Below are 18,219 nucleotides of genomic sequence, written 5' to 3' on the forward strand. Positions count from 1 at the left end.
GCAGGGGGGATTTCAGCTGGCAGAGGAGATGCTGCTAAACTCAAATATAAACTTCCTATAAATTATTATAATTTATTTATATACAATATAAATAAAATGTTGTATTAAATAGAAATTTTAACTTTATAGAAATTATTATAATTTATATTAAATATTATTAAACATAAACTTTAAGCCCTTCCCTGTGTTTGTTTCCCTGATTATCCCTGGGTCTGAGCTAGCACTTGGGGAAGGTGACAAACACCAGGAAGGGCTGGGTGCTGTGAGAAAATTGCAATATTTTAGAAAAATTATTAAATATATAAAAATATATTTCTACATATATAATATATAATATATAATATATAATATATAATATATAATATATAATATATATTATATAATATATAATATATAATATATAATATATAATATATAATATTATTAAATATATAAAAATATATTTATCTTAAATAAATATTTCATCAATATTTTTCTCCTGGCAGCCAAACCTGGATGCTTTAAGAGCTGCATTGGAACATTTCTGGGCCAGCTTTGATGTTGGCACCCCTGGGAGCTGCAGGAGATGCCAGGGGCAGATTTCTGCTGCTTCCTGGCTCAGCCAGGCCAGGTTTAGCAGCACCTCCAGCCCTCCATCCATCAGAGGATCCTCCATCCACCAAAGGATGGGGATCAGGCTCCAGGGAGCATTTTCTGCTGTGAAATTCTCCCCTTGGATCATGGATTCCCTGCCCTAAATAAGCCGGCCCTGCAGACCCTCAGGATGATCCCATTCCCATTTCCATTTCCATGCTTCCCACCAGCCCAGGGTGCTCCAAGCTGGCCTTGGGCGCTTCCAGGGATCTCCAGCTGCTCTCCCAGGGCCTCCCCAGCTCACAGCCAGGAACTTCCTTCCAAAATCCCACCTAAACATTCCCTCTTCCAGAGAATTCCCATTCCCCATGCCCCATTCCTCATTCCCCATTCCCATTCCCATTCCTGTTCCCAATCCCCATTCCTCACTCCCCATTCCCATTCCCCATTCCCATTCCCCATTCCCCATTTCCCATTCCCATTCCTGTTCCCAGTCCCCATTCCTCACTCCCCATTCCCATTCCCCATTTCCATTCCTCATTCCCCATTCCTATCCCTATCCCCATTCCCATTCCCATTCCCCATTTCCCATTTCCCATTCCCCATTTCCATTCCTGTTCCCATTCCCCTTTCCCCATTCCCATTCCCCATTTCCATTCCCCATTCCCCATTTCCCATTTCCCATTCCCATTCCTGTTCCCAGTCCCCATTCCTCACTCCCCATTCCCATTCCCCACTTCCATTCCTCATTCCCCATTCCCCATCCCCATTCCCATTCCTCATTCCCATTCCCCATTCTCATTCTCATTCCCATTCCCCATTCCCATTCCCATTCCCCATTCCCATTCCCATCCCTATCCCCATTCCCATTCCCATTCCCATCCCCATTCCCATCCCCATTCCCATTCCCATTCCCATCCCCATTCCCATTCCCCATTTCCCATTTCCCATTTCCCATTTCCCATTTCCCATTTCCCATTTCCCATTCCCCATTTCCATTCCTGTTCCCATTCCCCTTTCCCCATTCCCCATTTCCTATTCCCATTCCCCTATCCTCACACCCCAGGCCCTTCACAAAAGAATTCAAATTCAGACAATTCATCCTCTCCTGAAGCTCAGGTGGGGAAAGATTTTCTGCTGGATCTTGCAGCTCCTTCCCATGGAAAAGGGAATTTCTCGGTGTGGTGAATGTAAATGCAAATGGAACGTTAAGAAACAAAAAGGTACTCTAAAAATTTCATCCTAATTCTTATTGCTCTTTCTTTTAATTACTATATAATAAATTTATTCATTTATTAAATTTAAATTAATTTATTAATAAATAATTTTATAATTTATTAATTTAAAATTTTTAAACCTATTTTACCTTTCTCCTAATCCTACCTCACAGCAAAAAATAAATTTGTAATTAACCAGCACTGAAGCCACCCATGGAATTCCTTTTGTGGGGCCAAGGTGTTGCTGCCCTGAGCAAAATATCCCCAAAAATCCACATTTCTGTGGAATTCTCCCAGATCCCAGAATTGCTCCAAGGCTTTCTATCACCCCCAGGTGATGCTGAGGAGTCAAAAATACTCTATGGGGTTTTTTGGGGGGTAGAAATTGAGGTTGATTTTTTGGGTGTAAAATTTCAGAGCCTTCAATCTCTGTCTCAATCACAGCACTGGGAGAAGAAGAAGAATATTTGGAAATATTTCCTCTGCACCAGGGAATATTGCCAATGGAGAAATCTCCAAGTTAGAAGTGGAAAACATTCCCAATGGAGAAATCTCCAAGTTAGAAGTGAATAATTTGGACAGTTTTGTTTTACTTCTCATTTCTTCCTGCCCGTGAAATAACAGAAATAAGCAGCGAGGGCTTTTGGTAACCCACCCTAAAAATGGAACAGCTTTGGGAAAACCACTCCACAACTGGGATTGTCCAGGACAGGGATTAATTCCAGCCCCATGGGTTGGCCCTGGTGGCTTTTGTGACACCGACATTGCTTGGAGAGGTCATTTCTACACCTACAGAAGAATCTCCTGCCAAAAGGATTTTCCTGGTGGATTCCACCCCACAAAAAAATTTCCCATTGTTTATGGGAAATGGATTGTTCTGGAAAAAGTTCCCTCCACCAGGAATGCCAGGGAGAAAAGCTTCAAAGTTGTCACAAAATCCCTTTTAAGAGTTTTGGGTTTTTTTCCCCCCACATCAAAACTTTGACATCATCCGTGAGATAATCACAAAAACGGGTGAAAAATCCCAGAAAACATCCAAGATCAAAATCAAAGCTCCCGCTAAATGAACGGAGAGAATTCCTGTTAATTCCCTAATGCCCGGGACATTCTCGGGTTGTTTTCTGGCACGGAAGGAGGGAAGAGGAGCTCACAGATGGGTGAGAATTCCTCCAGGACATTCCCTGGGTCAGGACAGCGACAAATCCCTGGAATTCGCACGGAAATCCGCTCGGGCTCATCCCTGGCTCGGCTCATCCCGGGATTAACCCGTTCACACTCATCGCCCGGGAAGGCTGAGCTGGAATGCGAGTCCCGAACACCCGAACACCCAAACCCCGCCGTGACCCGGCCGGAACCCCGCGGGAAACCGGAGCCGTCGCGGCTGCCCCGGCCCCGTCCGGCTCGGGGGGGTTTAGGAGCTGTCAGCGCGTCGGGGCTCCGGTTATCCCGACAGCTCCGGTTATCCCGACAGCTCCGGTTATCCCCACAGCTCCGGTTATCCCCACAGCTCCGGTTATCCCGACAGCTCCGGTTATACCGACAGCTCCGGTTATCCCGACAGCTCCGGTTATCCCGACAGCTCTGGTTATCCCGATAGCTCCGGTTATCCCGACAGCTCCGGTTATCCTGACAGCTCTGGTTATCCCGACAGCTCCGGTTATACCGACAGCTCCGGTTATCCTGACAGCTCTGGTTATCCCGACAGCTCCGGTTATACCGACAGCTCCGGTTATCCTGACAGCTCTGGTTATCCCGACAGCTCCGGTTATACCGACAGCTCCGGTTATCCCGACAGCTCTGGTTATCCCGATAGCTCCGGTTATCCCGCCGGGCTCCGGTTATCCCGACAGCTCCGGTTATCCCGACAGCTCTGGTTATCCCCACAGCTCCGGTTGTCCCGCCGGGCTCCGGTTATCCCGACAGCTCCGGTTATACCGACAGCTGCCGGGACGGGCGGACACTGCCCGCGGCTCTCCGCGACCGGCAGGGAAAGGAACGAAATGGAACGGAACGGAAACGGGAATGGGAACGGGAATGGGAACGGGAACGGGAGTGGGAATGGGAACGGGAATGGGAGTGGGAGTGGGAATGGGAATGGGAATGGGAATGGGAATGGGAGTGGGAGTGGGAATGGGAGTGGGAATGGGAATGGGAGTGGGAGCGGGAAGATGAAGGGGAAAGGGAATGGGAATGGGAGCGGGAACGGGAGCAGGAATGGGAATGGGAACGGGATTGGGAACAGGAGCGGAAAGGGGAATGGGAATGGGAATGGGAACGGGAATGGGAAGGGGAATGGGATTGGAAATAGGAATAGGAATAGGAATAGGAATAGGAATAGGAATAGGAACAGGAACAGGAATAGGTATTGGATGCAGGAAGAGGAATAGGAACAGGAATAGGAAGAGAGATAGGTTGCAGGAATAGGATGTGGGAATAGGAATTGGAGGCAGGAATAGGAATTGGAATAGGAATAGGGACAGGGACAAGGATAGGAATAGGAACAGGAACAGGGATAGGAATAGGAACAGGAACAGGGATAGGAATAGGAATAGGAACAGGAACAGGGATAGGAATAGGAATAGGAATTGGATGCAGGAACAGGAATTGGATGCAGGAAGAAAGCCAGCCCCAAGCTGTGATCCAGGGGATGAGTGGAACAAGGACCAGATGAGGGGCAGCTGCTCTCCTGTCCCTCTTTGGGGTCACAAACACCTCCGTGCCTCTGCCCCCACCCCACACGTGGAGCTCAGGGATGAGGAGGATGGGCAGATGTCGGCGAGGCCCTTAGTGGAATCATGGAATGAATCATGGAATGAGTAATGGAATGAATAATGGAATGAATCCCGGGGTGGTTTGGCTTGGAGGGACCTCAGAGCCCCTCCTGTGCCACCCCTGCCATGGCAGGGACACCTTCCACTGTCCCAGGCTGCTCCCAGCCCTGTCCAGCCTGGCCTTGGGCACTGCCAGGGGTCCAGGGGCAGCCACAGCTGCTCTGGAAATGCTGTGCCAGGGCCTGCCCACCCTCCCAGGGAGGAATTTCTCCCAGATATCCCATCTGAACTGTCTCTCTTTTAATTTAGAGACATTCCCCTTTGTCCTGTCCCTCAATGCCTCATAAACACCCCCAGAAACCCTGCTCTGATCTGGCCCTGCTGTGTTGGAGCCATTTTTAATCCAAAACTGAATTCTTGGCTTAAAAACTCAATCAAGACAGCAGTGAGCCCCCGAGGTGGGGGAAGATTCCCTGCTGGATGTGCCCATGGGGGTTCATCTGTGTGTGGAGCTATTATTTTAAAATTTTTTGCACAAGATCTTGGCTGAGCGATGTTTGCAGATCCCAAGGGGCGGCGGAAGATCAGCCCTGATATCCAGAAAATCAGGTGGTGGGAAGGAGGCGCCCGTGCCAGGCTGCTGGAATGAGCAAGGCACCAGGAATGTGCCTCTGAGAGCAGCTGCTGCACAGCCCTGGCAGGAGCCTCCTCACCCAGGGAGATCCCAGCTTGGGACAGGGAAAAAGGGCATTTTAAAATTAATTAATGGGTTTTTTGGTTTTGTTTTTGGGATTTTTTGGTTGTCCTTCCTCCTTCCATTCTCCCAGATCCTTGGGAAAGGTTTGTGCTCTCTCTGATTTGGGCCTCTCCCCTTCATCCTCAGCATCCCTCGTGCCCCATCCCATGTGCTCCCTAAACTCTGCTCTCCCTCAAAATCCCATTTTTTCCATTAATTACCACAGGAACATCCATTTTCTATCCCCTGCTCAACAGCTTGTGCCCACCTACACAATCAGGGCTAAAACATGCAAAACCAAACAGGGGGAATTCACACATTCCAACCCTGGGTGGCTTCGTTCCCTTAATGAGCCACTTTCCCAGGCTCCAAACATCCCTGATCCTACATGGCCACCAAATCCACACTTCTGAACTCCCTGGGCCAAGATCAAAGTCAAACCAGCCTAAGTTGAGTTGTGCTGGATTTCCTTCTCCAGTCTCCACAGCCAAGTCTAGAGGGATGGTGGCTCCAGGAAAATCCAGGATTTCCCAGGAGGAAGCTGCAGGGAGGTGACAGCACCTGCCACAGTGCTGGAAGTGCTGGACAATTCTTTGGGAAAAATCCTTAACCAGGAGTGGGGGACACCCCCATTCCCAGGAGGGGAAAACCCAAAACACCAAAACATCAGAGGGGAAAACCCCAAAACTCTAAGGCAGTTCCTGGGTGAGCATATTCTTATCCTGACACCTCCAGCAACACCCAGCCTGGTTTCCTTTGGAAAAGGCCATTTCCTTTGGAAATATTAATTTTGCATTGGAAAAGCCCTTTTTTCTTTGGAAAACCCCATTTTCCTTTGGAAATATTAATTTTGCATTGGAAAAGCCCTTTTTTCTTTGGAAAACCCCATTTTCCTTTAGAAAAGCTCATTTTCTTTTGGAAAAGCCCATTTTCCTTCGGAAAATCTCATTTTCATTTGGAAATGTTAATTTTGATTTGGAAAAGCCCATTTTCCTTTGGAAATGTTCATTTTCCATTGGAAAAGGCCATTTTTCTTTGGAAATGCTCGTTTTCATTTGGAAATGCTCATTTTCCTTCGGAAAAGCTCATTTTCTTTTGGAAATATTAATTTTGCATTGGAAAAGGCCATATTTCTTTGGAAATGCTCATTTTCCTTTGGAAATGTTAATTTTCCATTGGAAAAGCTAATTTTCTTTGGAAAACCACATTTTCCTTTGGAAATGCTCATTTTCTTTTGGAAATGCTCATTTTCTTTTGGAAAAGCCCGTTTTTCTTTGGAAAAGCTCATTTTCCTTTGGAAAACTCATTTTCCTTTGGAAAACTCATTTTCCTTTGGAAAACTCCATTTTCCTTTGGAAATGCTCATTTTCCTTTGGAAAACACCATTTTCCTTTGGAAATGCTCATTTTGCATTGGAAAAGACCATTTCCCTTTGGAAATGCTCATTTTCCTTTGGAAAACCCCATTTTCCTTTGGAAATGTTCATTTTGCATCGGAAAAGCCCATTTTTCTTTGGAAAAGCCCATTTTCCTTGCAAAAGCCCATTTTCCTTTGGAAATGCTAATTTTTTTTTAGGAAATGTTCATTTTCCTTTGGAAGAGCTCATTCCAGGAGCGTTTCTCCAGCAGGAGAGAGCTCGGAAAGCCCTTTCCCTGCTCCCACAGCGCCCGGGATTCCTGCTGGGGGCACAGACTGCTGGGGTCCCCATCTCACTGCTGTGACCCTCCCAGACCCCAATCCCCGATCCCCAATCCCTCCCCTTTCCCAAGGGATCCCATTATCCCTGATCCCGGTGCTGTTCGCACACTCCACTGACCCAGCTTTATGTGGGACACATCAGGGGCTCTGTGTGCCGCTCCCACCAGGGCCATTCATCGTGGCCATGTCAGAATTCCCGGCTCCGAACCCTCCCCTCCCGCTCCTCCCATCTCCTGCTCTCCCTCCCCCCCAGCCTTGTTGTGCTCCCCAGAGATCCAAGGAGGGGGGGAAAAGAAAAAATCCCCCAAACTTGTCTGAAAATTCACACGCGGAACTTGCAAACGTCGCGGAATCCGATCTGCGCCGCGGGGCCAGGCTGGGAAATGTGGGATTGCTCCAGCAGGGAATAACCCCCCCACCGGGCCTCCAAGGGATGGCCTCCAAGAGAAAATGCCAAACTTTTGCTGCCAGTCCCAACGGGGATGCAAACCCTGCAGCTGGTACCGCTGCAGGGGCCAAATCCAGAGGGCCTCCCTGAATCCGTGGGAATGCACAGGAGTTGGACGGGGCCCGAGAGGCAGAGCTGGGTTTGACCTCGGCTCCCACCTTGGAGCTGCCTCATTCCCAGCTCCTCTCCAAGGGGAGGTGATGCCTACAGATAATTTTCCCCATTGTTTGTAGCTCTGTGGGGCACCATCCCAGAGTTATGTAGCTCCTGGTGGTTTTCCTACATTTCCCCAAGATTTTAGGACAATGATTAACCTCCTGACGCATCCCTAAAACTGCCGAGCCATATTTCCAAGAACATTTCGTTTTCCAGCCACAATCTGAGAAGAAAACGGGGCCAAGAAGCCCTTGGGGCTGACATGGGGTGAACTCCTGGGAAAAGTGAACACCCCATTGTACCAGTCAGAAATCCTAATTAATCACCCTTATCAAATTGCAGGAATCCCATGACTGGGTGTGTCCATGCCCGGCTGGAAGATTCTAGTACAGATCTGCTTTAATTTGATTGTTTGAACCCCTCTCAAGCAAAGGTTTTGCTCTGTTAAGACGAGGCAGAGAAGGAACAGCCACGTTCTGAGTGGGGAGAGCGGGGTTAGGCTGGGCTGTGCAGGGTTAGGCCAGGGAGAGCAGGGTTAGGCTGGGGTGAGCAGGGTTAGGCTGAGGAGTGCAGGATTAGGCTGGAGTGCACAGGGTTAGGCTGGGGAGAGTGAGGTTAGGCTGGGGAGAGTGAGGTTAGGCCTGGGAGTGTGGGGTTAGGCTGGGCTGCACAGGTTAGGCCAGGAAGAGCGAGGTTAGACTAGGGAGAGTGGGGTTAGGCCAGGGAGAGTGCGGTTAGGCTAGGCTGGGGATAGTGAGGTTAGGCTGGGGAGCCTGAGGTTAGGCCTGGGAGTGTGGGGTTAGGCTGGGCTGCACAGGTTAGGCCAGGAAGAGCAAGGTTAGACTAGGGAGAGTGGGGTTAGGCCAGGGAGAGTGCGGTTAGGCTAGGCTGTGTGGGGTTAGGCCAGGGAGAGCAGGGTTAGGCTGGGCTGCACAGGCTTAGGCCAGGAAGAACGAGGTTAGACCATGGAGAGTGGGATTAGGCCAGGGAGAGTGCAGTTAGGCTGGGGTGAGCAGGGTTAGGCTGGGGAGTGCAAGATTAATTTGGGGTGCACATGGTTAGGCTGGGGAGCCTGGGGTTAGGCAGGGGAGCCTGGGTTAGGCCTAGGAGCGTGGGGTTAGGCCGGGCTGTGTAGGGTTAGGCTAAGGAGCCTGGGGTTAGGCCTAGGAGCGTGGGGTTAGGCTGGGCTGTGTAGGGTTAGGCTAAGGAGCCTGGGGTTAGGTTGGATGCATGGGGTTAGCCTGGGCTGTGCAGGGTTAGGCTGAGGTGCGCAGGGTTAGGTTGGAACACATGGGGTTAGGCAGGGCTGTGAAGGGTTAGGCTGGGGTGCACAGGGTAAGCCAGAACGTGTAAGGTTAAGTCAGGAGTGCACAGGGTTACTCTGGGGAGCACACAGGCTTAGACCTTAGACCGGGCCGCGCGCGGTTAGGCCGAGCCCTACCTGCACGCGGGCCTCGGTGAGCTTGGTGCGCTGGGCCAGCTCCTCGCGGGTGTAGATGTCGGGGTAGTGAGTCCTCTCGAAGGCCTTCTCCAGCTCCTCCAGCTGCTCCGCCGTGAACGTGGTGCGGCTGCGGCGCTGCTTCCGCTTCAGCGGCAGGTCCGGCTCCGACTCCACGTCCGAGCCCTCGTCCAGGCGGTTCCCTGGGGAGAAGGGGAAAGTGGATATCAGGAGAGGGAGCTCAGTCCCACAGGGAAAAATATTGTGTTTATCTGAGTAATAAATCATTCTTAGCCCCAAACCGGTCCCATTCCTTCATTAATAGCAGCAATAATAATCTAATTTGGGTTGGAAAGGCCTCGAAATCCATCCGGTGCCATCCCTACTGTGGGCACGGACACTTCCCACCATCCCAGGCATCTGGGGCAGCCACAGTTTCTCTGGGAAATCCATTCCAAGGAGGAATTTCTTCTCAGTATCTAAGAAAGGGAGTCCCTCAATGCCACAGCCATGGGAACCCTGGAATCCCAGTCCTTTAATCCCACAGCCATGGGAATCCTGGAATTCCAGTCCCTGTCCCCACAGCCATGGCAATCCTGGAATCCCAGTCCCTCAATTCCACAGCCATGGCAATCCTGGAATCCCAGTCCCTCAATTCCACAGCCATGGGAACATAGAATCTCAGTCCCTGTCCCCACAGCCATGGCAATCCTGGAATCCTGGACCCTTTCTCTGCAACCATGGGAACCCTGGAATCCAGTCCCTCAATCCCACAGCCATGGGGATCCTGGAATCCCAGTCTCTCAATTCTACATCCATGGGAATCCTGGAATCCCAGAATGGTTTGGGCTGGGAGGGACCTTAAATCTCATCCCATTCCACCCAGTCCATAGGGACACCTTCCATTGTCCCAGGTTGCTCCAAGCCCTGTCCAGCCTGGCCTTGGACACTGCCAGGGATGAGGAATTTCCAGTTTCTCTGTCCCATGGACAGAACATTCACTCTTTTCATGCTGTTTATGGCATTTGCCACCTTTATTTCCCCCCACATTGTGAAGAAAACCTTGGGAAATCAAAACTTCTCCCTGAAAATGGGGAGCCCATAATCCCTGATTCAAATTGTTACAGAGAACTGTCAGTGTTTGGCTTATTTCAAGGAATTTCCAACTTTTCTCTGGAAATTCCTGTTTCAGAGTTGCCCATTTTGCCCCAAAAAAGGTAAGAACTGAAATGTTGTCAACAAATGGTGCGCTGCCCAATTTCCTCCTGTGTTTTATCAAGGGTTGGGCTTGAAGATTTCAGTTTTTAAAACTTAGGAAGGAAAGAAAGAAGAACAATTGGGGGTTTTACAGATGGGAAAAACCCTTCCAGCTCAGCATTGCTCAAGGTTGGGCTGTCCACAGGAGACAACTCAGCTCTTCAGCTCCCAAATTTCCTACGGAATTCAGGCACCATCCAGTCCTTTCCAAATGTTTAATCAATCATTTATTCCTCCACCTGGACTTTTCCCTTTCCCTTCTCCCTGCCTCAATCCCAGCACCAGGCACTCCTGAAGCTCTGGTGAACCCAGCTGGAATAAATAAACCCATTTTTGCCCCATTTTTGGCTGGAGATCAAGCAGAAAGCCCCCCATGGATATCCCCCAGGTCCTCAGCGGCTTTTGGAGGAGCTGGAACTCCAATGTTGTCTCTCCTGGAGCAATCCCGAGCTCCAGAGATGTTCCATGTGGGGGTTATGGGTTCCCTGTGAGGGTTATGGATTCCCTGTGGGGTGCAGATGTTGATTTTGGAGGGTCTCAGCCAGGCCACAAAATGTCCCCAGTCAGGGCAGTAGAGAAGGGACAATGTGGCACGGGAAACCTCCGAGCTGGGGACTGGGAATTGGGCTTGGAAATTTCAGTTTTTAAAACTTAGGAAGGAAAAGAAAGAGGAACAACTGGGGATTTTACAGATGGGAAAAACCCTTCCAGCTCGAGATGTTCCATGTGGGGGTTATGGGTTCCATGCGAGGGTTATGGGTTCCCCATGGGGTGCAGATGTTGATTTTGGAGGGTCTCAGCCAGGCCACTGTTGCAGACATCTTTTATGGAAAATCCTTTCCTTAGGATTTTTCCTCCTGAGAAGCTGAGAAGCCTCAAGAACAAAATGTAGACATTGATTATCTGCTGCTGTGGAATGCAACAAGTAAATCTTTGATTAACCCATGTTAGATGTTTGTAATTAATGGCCAATCACAGTCAGCTGGCTCGGACAGAAAGCTGAGCCACAAACCTTTGTTATCATTCTTTCTTTTCTATTCTTAGCCAGCCTTCTGATGAAACCCTTTCTTCTATTCTTTTAGTATAGTTTTAATATAATATATATCATAAAATAATAAATCAAGCCTTCTGAAACATGGAGTTAGATCCTCGTTGCTTCCCTCATCCAAGAACCCCTGTGACACTGTCACAAGCCACAAAATGTGCCCCCAGTCCATGGAAGCAAAGAAGGGACAAGGTGACACAGGAAACCTCCGAGCTGGGGACAGCTCTGGCCCTGCCACCTCTTCCTTCTTTCCCAGGAAAACAGAGGATTCACTGCATTAATTGATTTTTTTCCCTTCCCGAGCCTGGCTGTTGTTTTCCACAGGAACCACCCAGCCTCGCTGAGAGCCAGAACCAAATCGTGCTCACAGCAAAGTCCTTTTTCTTCCAGGCGAACCTTTGCTAATTTAGGATTAAAGCAGGGCTTACATAAGCTCTGCTTGACCGTAAAGTTCCCTGAAGTCTCTAACCGTGTTTTCCAGCCTGGTTTTTTCCCCCTTTTTTGTTCGGCTCCTATATTATCATCACCCAAAAATCTGCTTTTCTTCTTGGCAGCGCTGGGAGCTGCAGCTGTGGCTCCCGACAGCTGCTGGGGGGTTTGGGAGGCTCAGATCCCCCCCGGGGCCGCCTCGTTTGTACTGAGATCACCACAAAAAGCCTCTGCATTCCTGACAAAATTCCTTTTATGTCCCGGGGCTTGTGGGACCTCGGAGAAGGTGCTGGATGCAGGGGAGCTCTGCTCCAGGGGTTGTTTTTGGAGGAAAAAACATCCCTTGGAGAGGTTTTCCCTCCTTTCTCTCCACCCCATTAAATGCCCTAAACATGTTAAGCTTTTAGATCCAAACCCTTCTAATCCTGAATTTTTTCCCCCAAAATCAATGAGAAATTCCCTGATGACTTCAGAGGGGCAGCAACTGCCCCACATTTTGAAGATCCTAAAGAAAAAATCCTAAAAAATTTCCAAGTTCTCCCACGCGCCGCCAGAATTTGTTTCTAAACGAGATTTTTGGGATTTGGCCACTTCCAGGGAAGCTCTGGGGTCTCCAGGAGAAGGAACATCTGTGCTTGAGGACAGGAGGGCTGCACATCTGGGCCCCAGATGATGCAGGGCAGGTAGGAGCCCACACATCTGGGCCTTGGAGGAGCAAAGGCACATCTGGAAAGCTCCAGCACATTCCCTGAAGCTCCTCCGTGGAGCTGCTCCATCAAGAGTGAGCTTGGCTGCTCCTCCCATCCCACTCCTGGGATGCAGAGCTCCCAGGGGCAGCAAAAACCACCCGGGAAAGGATCTGTGCCAAATTCCACCTGGGAAGGGAAACCTCATTGTTGCCACATTTTTCTTCACAGAGAAAAGCAAGGCACAATTCTTCCCAGGAATATTTCTGGGTTTCACATTGTCAGAACCTCAGAGAAAGAAAAAAACCAATTCTTATCTCATTTACTGCTCCTATGTCTGTTCACAAGTGGAATTGTGTACAAACATTGTGGAAGATTGTTTACCTGAAGGGAATTGATAATTGGATTCTGTGTGAATATTTTGATTCACTGATCAATTGAATCCAGGTGTGTGTGAGTTGATACTGTTGGCTGAGAGTTGTGAGATTCTGAGCAGGGTGTGCAGTTGAGTGCTTGGCAAATTCAGTTTAGGTGTAATGTAATACAGTGTGATATAATATAGAATAATATAGTGTAATAAAGTTATTAAGTAGCCTTCTGATAAGATGGAGTCCTCCTTGTCATTTCCTCCTTTGTCAGGAGCAAAAAGATCCACTATCCCCACCCAGCTCTTGCTAAAGGATCCCTGATTTGTCCATGAGGTTTTGGGAGAGGATTGTCACCCTCGGTCCCCACCGTGGTGCTGATTCCGAGATAACAGATACCAAGACCAGGATAAGCCTCTCCATCCATTCCCAAGCTTCCCAACAGCTCCTGCCAGGCGTTATCCCCATTTTCCAGCCGTGCCAGAGCCAGCAGGAGCCACCCCCCACCCCAGTGACCCCAGGGGCCGGGAAGGGCTGGGAACAGCAACCACAGCTCCCGGTGCCAAGTGCCCGGCTCCAAGAGCCCGACCTCAAAGCTGGAACCGAGGAAAACTCCCAGGGAATGGCTGGGAACAGCTGCTCCCAGCCCGAGCAGCTGCTGCTGTCAGGCAGGGATGTGGGGAAGGACAGGGAATGTTTTCCAGCTGGGATGGGCTCCCGGCACATCCAGCAAGCCCCACGAGCAGCTCCCTCAGCTCCCAGCCCCACAGGTCTCTCCCATTCCCAACCAGCTGCAATATCCAGGACAATCCATTCCCACGTTCTCCCCAAAGCTCCTGTATTGTATTTGCAGGGAATGCAAATACAATACACAAAATAATACAAAATAATACAATATACAAAAAAATACAAAAACATTCCTGCCATGACGAAGGCAGGAATGATGCATCTGACTCCATGTTCTCAGAAGGCTCATTTATTATTTTATAATACTATATTAAAGAATTCTCTCGTAAATATACTAAGGAATACAGAAAGGATATTTACAGAATGCTAAAAAGAGAATAATGAAAACTCGTGACTCTTTCCAGAGTCTTCACACAGCTTGACACTCATTGACCAAAGAGTGAAAACAACTCACAGCAGAATCCAATGAAACAGGAATATTTCATTGGATTCAGAATCCAATGGAACAATCACATGTGGGTAAACATCCTCCAAACACATTCCATGAGCACAACACAGGAGAAGCAAATGAGATAAGAATTGTTTTCCTTTTATCTGAGGCTTCTCAGCTTCCCAGGAGAAAAATCCTGGGTGAAGGAATTTTTTCAGATTCTCTTTTGGATTCTCCAAAGCTGTGGAGATCCTAAGCTGGGGATTCACCCCAAACTCAAACCCTTCATTTTTCCCAATCCATCCCTGTGTGAGCAGTGGCTGCCAGCAGCAGGAGCAGAGGGACACCCAAATTTTCCACCCAAATTTTCCACCCAAATTTTTCACCCAAATTTTTCACCCAAATTTCCAGAGATTTTTGCTTCAGGAATGCCCTGTTGGTGTTTTGGCCTTGCTCAGCCTGCAAAGGGGAAGGTGCAGAAATTTCCAGCAGCTCCTCCCTGGGTGGGAAGGATGAAGGATGGGAAGCAGCGGGCTGGCCGGCAGCGGCTCCACCGGGAGCTCATCCCGGGAAAGATTGACGGGAAAATCAGAGCCGGGAGTGAAAGGAGGGGAAACCTCCGAGGACAAGGCAGGGAACAGGAAAAACTGAAGGGAAAGGGGAAAACTGAAGGGAAAGGGAAAAACTGAAAAGGGAAAACTGAAAAGGGAAAACTGAAGGGAAAGGGGAAAACTGAAAAGGGAAAACTGAGGGGAAAGGGAAAACTGAAAAGGGAAAACTGAAAAGGGAAAACTGAAGGGAAAAGGGAAAACAAAAGTGAAAACTGAAAAGGGAAAACAAGGGAAAGGGGGAAACTGAAAAGGGAAAACTGAAGGGAAAAAGGAAAAGTTAAGAGAAAAGGGAAAACTGAAGAGAAAAGAGAAAACTGAAAAGGGAAATCTGAAAAGAGAAAACTGAAGACAAAAGGGAAAACAAAAGAGAAAACCAAAGGGAAAAGGGAAAACCAGAAGAGAAGGGAAAGCCAGGAGAGAAGGGAAAACTGAAGGGAAAAGGGAAAGCCAGAAGATAAGGGAATGCCAGTAGAGAAGCGTGTGGGTAACAGGACTCAAGCTCATCCCACTGTATTTGGGTTTTTTAGAACAATCCCATTGTTTTTTCATCTGTTTTTCAGAGTAACTGCTCTGCAGCTCAGAATCAAAGCTCAAACTGCCCAAATCTCTTTGCTTTTGGAAAGAAATGGTAATTTCAGGAATGAAAAGGCACAGGCTTCATCCTGGGATGCAGTGGGAAGCTCTCCCCGCTGCTCTGAGGGGGATATTCCAATGTCTGGGCAATTTTTGGGAGCCAAGGGGAGCAGTGGCCCTGTGAAGGGACCTGCTGAGGGTTTGTGTGGGGCACTGCCGAGTCCTGCACCTTCAGGAAGAGCTGGGAACGGGAATAAATCCCCTTGGAGCAGCCAGGGAAAGACGACAAAGGGAAGCCTGGCCTTGTCCCGGGGCTCATTCCATCGTGAGGAAATGTGGGAATTACAACCTCAAACTCCGTTCCTGAGCAAAGCCTGGGTTCAGCTTGGGGAGGAACGAGCAGGAGCCCTTTGGAGGGGTTTAGAAAGAGCAGGAGAAGGCTGGAACTGCATGAGGGCACCAGGAAAAGCCGTCTGCAGTCAGCAGCTGGCCGTGTCCCCATCCCCATTCCCGTCTCCTCTGCCTCCCTCCTCTCCAGCCGCAGCTCCCAGGCTCCTCTTGGCCCAGCCGGAGTTAAATTAATCAACAGGATTAGGAGCAGCCGGCTCCAGCGAGGCCCTCCAGGCTCAGCCTGAGCCCGGGATGCTCCACAAGGAGCCGCAGCCGGCGCGGGGAGCGGGATGGCAGCGCCGGGCGTGGGGGCGCATTCATTACGGGGATGGGGCGAGGGCAGCGGGGGCTGCTCGCCAGCCCCGGCCCTGCCCTCCCCTCGCTCTCCCTGCCAGCTGTGCCACCCTAAAAATGAGCTGGGAGAGGTGGGGAGGGAGAAGAATTGGGACTGGGGATGGAGCGGGACTGGGGACAAAATGGGATTGGGGAGAGAGTGGGATTGGGGACAAAATGGGATTGGAGATGAAGCGGGATTAGGGAGGGTACAGGACTGGGGACAGAATGGGATTGGGGACAAAGCAGGAGGGATTGGGATTGGAGAAAAAGTGGGATTGGGGATGGAGTAGGATAGGGGAAGGAGTGGGATTGGGGACAAAATGGGATTGGGGACGGAATGGGATTTGGGATGAAATGGAATTAGGGAGGGAGCAGGACTGGGGACAGAGTGGGATTGGGGACAGAGCAGGATTGGGGAGGTAGCGGGATTGGGGATAAAATGGTATAGGGGAGGGAGTGGGATTGGGGAAGAAGTGGCATTGAAGATGGTGTGGGATTAGAGATGGAGTGGGATTGGTGTTGGCTTGGCTGTGGCTGCACCTCTTGTGCTTCACTTGGCTGCAGCAAATTCACCTGCCAGAGAGGGGTTTAGGTGAGGTATTGGGAAGGAATTCCTGGCTGTGAGGGTGGTGAGGCCCTGGCACAGGGTGCCCAGAACAGCTGTGGCTGCTCTTGGATCCCTGGAAGTGTCCAAGGCCAGGCTGGACAGGGCTGGGAGCAGCCTGGGATGGTGGAAGGAGTCACTGCCTGTGGCAGGAGGATGGAGCTGGATCCATTTTAAGCTGCTGCCAAGCCAAGCCAAGCCAAGCCAAGCCAAGCCAAGCCAAGCCAAGCCAGCCCAACCCAACTCAAGCCAAGCCAAACCAAGCCAAGCCAACTCAACACAACCCAAATCAATTCAACACAACCCAGCCCAACCCAGCTCAACTCAACTCAACTCAACTCAACTCAACCAGACTCAACCCAATGCAACCCAACCCAACTCAGCCCAAGCCAATCCAACTCAACTCAACCCAACTCAATGCAACACAACCCAACTCAACTCAACACAACCCAGCCCATCCCATCCCATGATTACAGCCAAGATCCTGCCCTGGGCCTTGCCTGTGGGGCAGGAAGGAGGAATCTTTGGGATTCAGGCATGGAGGGATCCCTGGATCCACCATCCCAAGCTGTGCCTGTGGGGCTGGAGAGGTGGGAGGGCACAGCCTGAGCTTTGGGCGTCCCCAGGAGGGCACGGAACAAGCCGGGATCAGCGGGACATTGGGATTTATCCTCTGCTGAGCTGGGCCTGCAACTGGCAGCTCCAGAAGCTGGGATTGGAGCTCTCCCAGCCTTCCCAGCTCCTCTTTCCCTGGCAGGAGAAAACCAACCCCATCCGGGTGCAAACAGGGCCTCGTGGAGCCCAAAAAGGCAGCGCAGAATTGTCCTGCCATGATTTTGTTGTCCCCAGCACTGTTAAAGATACATATTATAATATTGGCTTTTCACAAATATTAAAATAGATTTTATTTATGTAGTGTTGAAGTGACTTTGTTATAAAGATATAGTTTTTATTTCTGTTGTTAATTAAGCTTAATTAAATAGCTGGTATAAGTATACTTATATTAAAATACCTGCTTAGATAAGATAGCATCCAATAAACATATAAAAAATATTCCAGACAGAACTTTCCTTTGGTTAAAGGCTCATTTGGGATCCACAGGGATCTGATCCCAAACAGGATCACAGAGGCTCCATGTGGGAACAGTGGGATCCATGGGGCGGATCTGATCCCAGAAACTCCCTGTGAGGACAGCAGGATCCACGGGGATGATCTGATCCCAAATGGCATCCTAGAGGATCCCTGTGGGAACAGCAGGATCCACGGGGCTGATCTGATCCCAAATGGGATCCCAGAGGATCCTGCGGGAACAGTGGGATCCACGGGGCTGATCTGATCCAGATGGGATCCCAGAGGATCCTGTGGGAACAGTGGGATCCACGGGGCTGATCTAATCTCAGAAACTCCCTGTGGGGACAGTGTGATCCACAAGGCTGATCTGATCCCAGATGAGATCCCAGAGAACAATGGGATCCACGGGGCTGATCCTGAGGCTCTGCCCCACTGCCCTGTCCCCATACCCATCACAAACCCCAAAACTTTCCTCTCCTTCCAGAGGGAAACAAACCCGACCCATCCCGACCGTTCGGCGGCAGCCCAGGAGGGAGGGAGGGAGGGAGGGAGGGCAGACAGGGAGCCACGTCCTTTGTGAATGCCCTGGCCACAAACAGATGGAATATCCATCAACTCCAGCCCTCTTTTCTTCGCTTTCAACTTTTTCCTGCTCCTCGCCTCCCTGCCCCCTCCGCCCCTCGCCCTCTCTCTCGGGG

General features: G+C 49.9%; 1 protein-coding gene across 3 annotated transcripts in view; it reads right to left on the bottom strand.

Moving 5' to 3' along the window:
* Positions 1–18,219, bottom strand: part of PAX7 (paired box 7) — a 142,475-nt gene that overhangs the window by 76,060 nt on the left and 48,196 nt on the right. For all 3 annotated transcript variants that reach the window (XM_058818712.1, XM_058818710.1, XM_058818711.1), the window contains exon 5: positions 9,041–9,240. In XM_058818712.1, the coding sequence (XP_058674695.1) occupies positions 9,041–9,240 (200 nt within the window). The remainder of the gene's footprint in view (positions 1–9,040; positions 9,241–18,219) is intronic.

The sequence above is a fragment of the Ammospiza caudacuta genome, chromosome 22 (genome assembly GCF_027887145.1).
Source record: "Ammospiza caudacuta isolate bAmmCau1 chromosome 22, bAmmCau1.pri, whole genome shotgun sequence".
Lineage (NCBI taxonomy): Eukaryota > Metazoa > Chordata > Aves > Passeriformes > Passerellidae > Ammospiza > Ammospiza caudacuta.